Source organism: Puntigrus tetrazona, chromosome 13, assembly GCF_018831695.1.
Source record: "Puntigrus tetrazona isolate hp1 chromosome 13, ASM1883169v1, whole genome shotgun sequence".
In the NCBI taxonomy this organism is placed as follows: Eukaryota; Metazoa; Chordata; class Actinopteri; order Cypriniformes; family Cyprinidae; genus Puntigrus; species Puntigrus tetrazona.
In genome coordinates, this window is record NC_056711.1 from 21,756,976 (window position 1) to 21,766,975 (window position 10,000).

General features: G+C 36.8%; 1 protein-coding gene across 1 annotated transcript in view; it reads left to right on the forward strand.

Annotated features, from left to right (window-relative positions):
* The first annotated feature begins 3,032 nt into the window (after positions 1–3,032).
* Positions 3,033–10,000, forward strand: part of LOC122356257 (cilia- and flagella-associated protein 46-like) — a 22,935-nt gene continuing 15,967 nt past the window's right edge. The window contains exons 1-3 of the mRNA XM_043254789.1: positions 3,033–3,075; positions 4,315–4,385; positions 5,107–5,147. Coding sequence (XP_043110724.1) covers positions 3,033–3,075; positions 4,315–4,385; positions 5,107–5,147 — 155 coding nt within the window. The remainder of the gene's footprint in view (positions 3,076–4,314; positions 4,386–5,106; positions 5,148–10,000) is intronic.

The following is a 10,000-nucleotide window of genomic DNA, read 5'->3' on the forward strand; positions in this document are numbered from 1 at the left end:
TGGCTTTTTAGAATCATATTGAAATAATTTAAGTACTTAGTTGACATGGCAACATTTGTATTATATTCTTCTCTTTTTCTAATACCAAAGACACGGTGTATTCAAGCACTATTTCTCAAATTAAATCGCTAAATTGAAATGGCTATTTTAGCAGTTCTTAACTCAAAACAAAGCATTTTTAGTACTTGAAATAAAATAAATAAAATTTCCTTAAAATGTATTTCAATTTATTTCAGCTAGCTGACAAGGCAACATTTAATTTTATTTATGTTATTTTATTTTAACTTGATTTACTAAAATAACTATAACTGTGCAGACATTAATAAAAATGACAAAATGTTTAAATAAAAATTGAAAAGAAAAAGGAAAATATATCAGCAAAAAAACTATAATATTATCTTAGCGATAGTAAAAGTTTTCATAAATTTCTAATTAGAAGTTCGCTGATAAACCTAAAGCATTTAAGTGACAAACATGCTGACGCCAGATCAGATCTGCTTCATATGCATGTCTATTAAGATATCATGAAGCCTGTCTTGTTCTTTCAGCTGCGGTTGAGTGTAATCTCTCGACTGGAAGCGCTGCTGCAGACGGCTCTGGAGGAAGCGGACTCTCGCGCCTACTCAGGCGGTGTGTGTGTCTGTGGAACGCGCGTCTGCCTCTTCTCCAACACAACCTTCGAAGAGAGTCCGAAAGCCCTGCTGAGCCCTCGCCGGAGCGCTGAGCGCACACACAGGTCTGAAACACAGCGCCCGCTGCTGCTGCGGACGGCAGGGTCATTAGACGAATGAGAAGAGAAAGGAAATGCATGTTTATTTCGTGCGCCGAGACGTGAGAACATCTTCACGCCACGATGAAAGCGGACAGTGACCAGAGGCTCTAAACAAGACAAAATCATCTCAAAATATCCTAAAATTAGTCCCATATGCTGTACTCTACATCTTCTGAGTCATGCGATGGCTGTGTCCGGGTTATCATTGTTAACTAAAAACCATTAGATCAGTGGTTCCTAACCTTTTCTTGTTTGAGGCACCCTTGGAAAGCCTTTCAAAAGTTCCCGCACTTCTTTATAAGGAAATAGATATTTAAAATTCTGTAGCTTTTTTATTATTATTTATTTATTTTGTTTCATTTCGAGAGTTTGCATGCAACAACACCTTATACCTAGTCCTAGATGATATGAGAATACTGTTTACACTGATTCTGCCTTTAATAAAAAAATTAAATTTGAAATTTTATGGGCACCTCAAAAGATCTCACGGCACCCTTAGTGCCATGCACACAGGTTGGGAAACCACTGCATTAGATCATTCTTGAATTAAAATAAATGTTTAAGTCAATCTAAACATTTTATTTCAGCTAGTTCAGCTAACTTGATTTGCAAAATAATGTAAAATAAATAAATAAAAAAAAAAAAAAAAAAATATATATATATATATATATATATATATATATATATATATATATATATGTATAAATGTATTTTAAAAAAAAAAATAATGATAAAAATATATATATTAAAAAATATATATATATATATATATATATATATATATATATATATATATATATATATATATATATATATATAAAACTTCTCTATAAACCTTCTACTAAAGGGCTATCTTTGTGTTATGTAGAGTTTTGTGCTTCTGTCAAAACATTTCTATATTCCTATATTATTTTAGCATTATTTAGCACAGTAAGACCATTTCTCAACTGAATAATTTATTTTTTTTTTATTGTAAATGTGCCTCTTGTCTCACGTGTATTGCGTGATTATAAAAAAAGTGCAATTCTGCCTTTTTCAGTTTGCTGCTGACGTGTTGAGTCGGGCTCACGCCCGAACTGGCCGCTATAGATCGCAGGAGGATGAGAAGCTGATTCCGCCGTGAAGCATCTCCAGAAAGCGTCCCAGCTGGATCCCGACTTCCGAGCAGCTGTCCTCCTCTTGCGCCTCCTCCGGCCGCGCCTCCCTCTGTCCACGGCAGGCGCCCTTCGACTCGCCAGCAGGTGCCTCCTACCGCGCTCCGTTCAGAGCTTCTCCAAAGCCCTTCTTAAGCGCGAAATCGTGAGGCGCCCGAAACAAGACGAGGCGCTGCGGCAAAGCTGCCCGTCCGATGCAGACTAAAAATGGAAACTTCCACAGAGAATCGTCCTATGAAACAAAGCCTCGTTAGTTTCGCGCGCTTTGCATTCTGAAATGAAAAGCGTCGTGTTACGCCAAGCCAAAACTGGAGATGCAAAGCGTTGGAAAGTCTGAGAGGCAGTAAAATTATCAGTAATATATTAATAATCTTGTTATTCAAGCGAGGATGCATTAAAAGACGCTTCACCTAAAAGCAGCTTGTGCTAAAAAGTATTATGCGGCCTCAGACCTGCCGAGATTAAGATGAGTTGTGTTTTCATCAGATTTGGAGAAGTGTGTCCCTGCATCGGTATCTAGCGATGGATCTTGAATGAGTGCCATCTAAAATGCAGGCCCTCTGCACAGATTTCTCTTCTAGTTAGACTTAAAGACAAGTTATTGGGACTCATGTTTCAGCTAAAACATCTTAACGCTGGATTGTCTTCCTCCAGACATTCTGGCACCCATTCACTGCAGAGCACCGAGATCAGTTTCCACAAAAATACCATCGCCTTAACATTGATATATTTGATTTTGACAACATTTGATTTTTGGCGCTGAAGACCGGAGTAATGATGCAGAAACCACAGAAATAAATTACACTTTAACACACATTCACAGAGAAAACAGCAGATTTTAGCGCTTATAATATTTATGATTTTTACTTGGTATTTTTGGTCAAGCACTGCAGCCCTTAGCTGAGCAGAAGAAACCTAAAACCCAACTTTAGCCACCCCGAACACTAAATGCTGTGGTGGAGTCCTCACCATTGATGTCGGCTCTTTATTGTTATCAGTATCCGATTGTATTGATTAGTGGTGTGATCTCTGGGCCAAGAGGAAGCGGCGGCGAGATCTGAGAAAGCGGCGTCCTCTGCTGGTCACGCTGGAGTCGCTCTGGCTCGATGCTTTCCCTGAGCGTCCTGGAGGCTGACGGTCAAGTCAAAGGTCTGTGCGGATGCTAGGCTAATGCTAGTCGCCAGTTAAGTAACGCAATTTAGAAGCTTGCCAGTTCAGTTTCTGCCATCATAAATTGTGGATTTCGCTCCCAATTATAGCCAGATTCATCTCTCTCACAATCCGGCCTGTATATCTAATCAGACCCGACTGAAAGCGTTGATCTGTGCACCAGGACTTTACTCCATACGTATCTGCCCTGCTACGTGCATGCTAGAAATCATTAGTTTTTGCAAACATTATACTTTAGATATTTGAAACGCCCGTATCTCTCTCATAGGATGATTTGCATCCAGTTGGCCTACTATCTTAAGTGTGTTTATGCTTCTCTCTAAATTTATTGTTAAAGTGATTAATATGAGTTTGCTTCATAACATGACTCTGCTGCTGCTGTCTCAAGGTCTTTTTTTTTTTAGGAAATATAAATCGATACCAATCTTGCAGGCTGTTCAGTATTTGCATGATTTTTGGCTGGGAGAATAATACAGCGTATCATGCTATAAAAAAAGAAAAAGAGATTTTAGAAGTAGATATATATAACGTTCCAGAGTTTTATTCATCAGGAATGCGTCAGCGATCAAAGTGACATTTTTAATGTACAAAAGATTTCTGTTTCAAATGAATGCTAATCTTTTCAAACTTTCACAGTCGTCTTTGAATCTGAAAAACAAATGCACTCAGTTTACTTGAAATATTGAGCAGCGCCCAACACAGATAATAATCAGAAATGTTTCTAGAGCATTACATGAGTAATGATGCTAATCACAGAAATAAAATACACTTTGACACGTACTCACTGAAAGAACTGTAGTTTTAAACTGTAATAATATTTCAGCATTTTTATGTATTTTTTACAAATAAGCACATCCTAGTAGGCAGAAGACTTTAAAAACTAATTGTGCAGCTGAGAGAATGGCTGAAAACAGAGCAAGCAGGAAAGCGCCAATCAAAATAACTATATCATGGTGATGGAATTGTGTTTTTGTTATTGTGTAAAGTCTATGGGCTCAAGCTCCATGCCTTACTCGGGATGGTGATGTTTGTCCTCAGATCTTCTTCATCATCACACTGATATGATGTTACTCTCAGCTGCTCCTGGAGCTCATGCTGGCCTTAATATTAGTTACGATTCGTCGATCTGAACTCCTGGGCGTCCAGGCCTGAGGGTATTTAAATAAGTTCTCAGGCCCCAGCTTGGTTATGTGCTGTGACCATTACGTGTTTCTGCAGGCGTGGAACTGGAGGATCGTCTGGAACTGCTCTTACTTCTAAACTCTGTATCCCAGCAGCCGTGTGCAGAGGTCAGAGGTCATTTGGATGGGCCGGCCAGAGCAGGATGACAAAGAAAGGTGTGTTTACAAGCGAGTCTCTGAAAAGTGCTCCACCAAGACTGCATTTGTTGATTAAGAGGGAAGTAAAAAAAAAAACAACCAAAAAAATACAGTAAGGTATGATTGTTGCAATTTTACAAGCGGCTATTTTCAGTCTTGAAATCACGTGATGTTGAATCCGCTAATAATATACTGATTTACTGCTGGAAAATTCAGTTATTATCAATGTTAGCGGTAGTGCTGCACAATATTTTTGTAGAAACCGTGATACAGCGTATACTTGAAATGTAAATATTTTGCCTCTTTGCGCTCAATTCAAAGAGGCCTTGCATCAATTGAAGTATTAATTATTTTTTTATTCTTAGACTTTATTAGTCTGAGAATATTGTGCAGCGCAATGAAACTTTTCATTCAATTTTATCGGCGCAAGTCTCAGCTAAAGTTCTCCTCCCAAAAGCCGTGTGCCTGCATGTATTCATTAAAGGCAGGCTATAGATTCCCTCCATCAGCTTCACCCTGGAGCTCATCAGTGTTCTCCAGGCCAGGAACATACAGGCCACCAGGACTTCATTACGATGGGAAAAAAACAAAGTATTTTTTTCTCTTTCTTCACGAGGAAGGAACACGTGAGATAGAAAGCAGGCATGGGCGAAGGTTGAAACAGACTCTGTGATGTTGTGTCTTTTGTCAGGGTGAAATTGTGACTCTGGCCAAGACTGCCGAGAGCAGGAGGTGTTAGGCGTGTGTGAGTGACCTGCCAGCTTCTGTCTGCTTTATGATGACGGACGATGGAAACCAGTGGGTAGGTCGCGAGGCCAGGGATAATGAAATGATGTATTGTGCTGCAAAAATCCATGTTTCAAAGGCATGTTTACAGCGGTAGCGTTACCAGTATTAAAATCATTTCCGTTTCCAAATGTAATGTTGAGGCCTTTGTAGGGGCCGTAAATCGCTGCTTGCTAGATTCCTGAGACTGAAACTCCGGCGTCTACAGTCTCACTATCAAATCACTAACAAATAGAAAATTACTTTGCAGCTTTAAATGAACAAAAATACAAATGAGCAGTTCTTGGAAAAATAATTATAAAATATAAATTCAAAATATTTATTTTTTTCATGCAATATAGAGATTTACATCTTGCCTTTCTTTTGGTTGTTTATTTGGTTGTATGTATTTAAAACTGTGAGCATTTCATTTCACAATTCAGCTAAATTCTGACATTGTGAGTTCATATTTTGAAATTCAACCTTTATTTCTCCACAATTCTGATATTATATCTATTTTTTGCTCAAATTTAAAAAATTTTTTTAAGAAAAATAAGTCTTATTTTTGTAAGATAGTCGCATTTACCTTTTTATTTTTTTATTGTATTTTTAAATTATTTGTATTTGCTTTCATAAGTAACACACTGAATTAAACTGACATTTTGGAGTTAAAATATATTATCATTATTAATTTTAAAAATTAAGAATTAAATATCATTATGTTATTTTTTTTTTTCCTTTTAGAAAATGTACTCAATAAACAACATAATAAAAATCCTTTTAAATAATATTTAGAATTTTTTAAATTATTTTAAAGTGCTGAGCCTGCTTCAGATTCTGTAAGCTTTGCATTTTCCAGCTTTTGTAGTGATTATGCATAAAGATTCCTTTAGCCTTTCCAGTTCAAGCTGTTCTTGAAATCTGGGAATCCGTGGCGCCAGAGTAGAAATACAGATGGTAGTGATAATTTTTCTGAATTGATGCAGCAAACTAGTATGTCGATCTCATTGGTAGTTGTTGCGATTATTGATTATACACGGCATTTTGCGCCCGTTGATGTAGATATCTGCGGTTTGTGATCCCAGGCTCCGCAGGTTGTGATGTCGTCCAGATCAGAAGAAACTAGACTGGCCGAGCACACAGGGAGATCTGCTGCGTCTGCTGGCCAGTCCACTTCCTCCACGCTGACCTTCCCCTCAGAAATGCCGTACTTCACGGGATGTTTTTCCTCCAAACTAGAAAAACAACGAACCTTAATGCAATGAGTCAGAATGTAAGCGGCGCTCTATTGAGGTTGTGGGATAAAATCTGCAATCTGAATGACAGAGGCTGTCCAGAGTGATCAGCCCAATGCATGTTCCTAATCAAAAATGATGTTTTAAAATATTTAAGGTAGGACATGTACCAAAATGCCTTTTATACGAAGAAAAGTTATAATGGGAGTAAGTTTTTGGGCGAATAAAGACAAAGTTAAGATTAAGGCTGACTGCTTGCAGTTAAATATACTGGAACAAATTTGGTTTAAATTCAGCATTTATGGAAATTTTTCACCAAAAAGTTGCTAGTAAATCTTTCTAATAACGAGAAAGGAAATTACAAGTAACTACGTGAATTAAAAACTACATTTTAAAGTAGAAAAACTTCCAAAACATGCTCGTATTTGCGTGGGGCACTCATTTTTGTACATTTTCCAGAACATTAGACTCAAAATCCTTTTTCATGTTAGAAAACAGTAAAGGAGTTTTCCAGATGGGATTTTAGATTTCTCTTTTCATTACAAATACTGTCAAACCTCTCAATAAAACCAATATAAACCCTAACCAACCACATGTTTATGAGCTGCTGGAAGTGAGAAAAGCTTATAGACTGCTGTATATGCTTAAATGCAATAAAATACAAACACCTTTACCTGCTTTTTACAAGTCTGAGAAAGAAGGCAATGAGCTGACAAGTCTCAAAAAAGCATGCTTTAGACATCAGAGAAACACACAAAGACTAGACATAAGCTGTGTGTTTAAACAAAGGAAAGACATACGTCTTCATTCTCTCACTTCCTACGCTAAGCTAGCGGACTTTCTTCTGTACGACACGCCATATCTTTCACTGAACGTGTGAAGAAAACAACACCAACAAGCAGGTTTGGAGAAAAGGCAGAGCTTTTCAGTGAAAATGCTCCTTTAAATGTTTGGGAGAATCAAGGCAATGAGGCGTCCTCTCAATAGAGATGTTTCTTATGACCTCCAGGATCTTCCATTGCATAATGATGTCTTCGGAGGCCCAGCGGAGCTTTAGTTCATGGGAAGACGAAGCTGTCGCGAGAGCTGATGACCTTGACAACAGCAGAGTCTGTGAGCAGCTGCTCTTTTGATAGAGCACGCTTTGTTCGACGGATGTTGCTTCTATATCTTTTTGGAGAGTTTAGTTTTTTAAAGGCCTTGAAGAGAAAGTTTCCCTCGGACCTGGGCCTCTTTGATCCTCAGTCGTAAATGCGTTACTGTATGAGCGTTCAATCCCATCAGCCCTTCTGCTCAGACCACACTGACATACGTCGTATCGGATGCATGCGTTTCTAGGCTCGTGATCAACATTTGCTGTTAAAGCTGTCTCTGAAGCGTTTGATCCGGTGAAAGCCTCTTGATTCTGATCAAGTAGAGCTCATATCTCCAGATCAACTCTTACAAGTCTTTACTTAGACCTCCGTCAATCATTTTCTAGAAGAATCTGATCTTCCAGGATCTTTTGAGGAGCTTCACTTTCCTGTTCCTCAGAGCATCTCACATCTTCTGGGAGACTTTGGCTCTCCATCATTATATTGATTTACAAGCAGCAGAATCTCATTATATTAATAGCATCTTCTGCAACCAATTACTTTTCTCAGTTTTAGTCTCTGGGTAAGAGAAAGAGTGTGTGTTTTCCTCCATCATATCAGACTGCATGTTCTATAAAAGTCTTTTGTATAAATCACAGGTAACAGTCCTCAAACTCCGCTCCGAGGGTGGAGCTAAGCAGCTCTGCCGTAGCGCCTGATAGAAAACAGACTTTTGCCCACCTGAAGCGGCGCCCACTGGAACCTGTACAGGTGAATCTCATCATAGATATAATAGATCTGGTAAATATTTAAAACATGATTTAGTTTTAGAATTTTTACATTATAAATTACCTATTCCGTTTATTTAAATGAATATTTAACATTCAAAATAAATGCTTTTAAATACAATGTATATATTTACGATAAACATCATATTTAAATCGACCTCATTTAATAAGTATGTTAATGGTATTTATACACACACACACACACATATTAAATAAAACAAAGCCGTTTGGCCCAGGATTGCTGTGCCAAGCTGAATCCTTGGTATCTCAGACTGATGTTGAAGCGTGTAATACTGAGCTCTGATGCACCTAGACAGAAGAGATAATCACACTTCCCAGCATGCATCGAATGACTTTCTCCATTATAAGCCACGCAAACAATAAAACAGCTCTCAGCCAGACAAACTAATCTCGGCTTAGGCGGCCTGTACGTCTGCTTTACATTCAAACTGTACTGCGCTGCTTTAATATGTACTTGCCTGGCGTCCCGGGTGGTCTGATTCAATTATCATTCCAGCTTTATTATGGCTGTCTGAATTCGGTGTAGTTCAGTTAACAACTAAACTCAAGCTGCATCAAGCGCTATATGATGGTGTTAAATTGGGCTCGTAAGACACAGTGACCAGCAGAACATTCAAATAAACTTAAATAATATAACATTATGTTATTAATAAAGTATGTGATTAAATAGTAAAATAATACACAATCGTCTGCATTCTTCTATAATTATTTTCTGTATTGTTTTTGTGAATTTCTATTTAATTATATAAATGTACATATAATTATTTAATATATTTAACTAAGTGTTAGATTTTCATTTTTTCTCTGATAAATCTAATACTAATAGTATAAATCATTTATTATTTTATATATATATATATATATATATATATATATATATATATATATATATATGCCTCAGTAATTGGATCAAGGATTTGCTCGGCTTACGCCACTGGTAGTTTCCTGCAGCGGAGCTTGAGGCGAGCTACGCGAGAGGATTGGCAGTGAGTTAATGCAGCGGTGTATCTGTGGAACTATAACAGCTGGCTGCCCTGACCAGAGAGGACGCCGGCTCCTTCTTCCACCTTCCAGGCGCCTGCTGGAGCTCCTCAGACAAGGCGGGGCATGCAGGGTAAGATCGGAGAGGCGGCTTTTCTTGGTCAGTCCTCCCACAAGTCCCTGGCTGCAGAGTATTAAAGATGAGTATGTGCATCAGCATATGTGAATAGTCATACAAAATCTTTATTTTATTTCTCATATTTTTAAATAATATATTTTATATGATTATTTATAACTATATATATATATATATATATACTATATATATATATATATATATATATATATATATATATATATATATATATTGATAATATTCATATCCATATTAATTATTTCTTCATTAAATATTTTTAATTATATTTTTGTAGAAATTTAATTAGATTAACATTCATATAAGATTTGAGATTTGTTCTCAAACATGAATAATTCTTTAAATCATATCACTAGAGACATATTTTTTCGTTTACTTACATATTTGGTTATTATTACATGAATTCTATAATGATTTTTTATATAACTTGTAATTTTTTATTGTTTAATTGCTTCATGAATTAAATAGGTGAAACTATATATCCACTATATATACTTGATTTAGTGTTTTATCTTACCTTTCTTAATACAAAATGTATTGTAGTTATAATTAATATATTTAATTATTT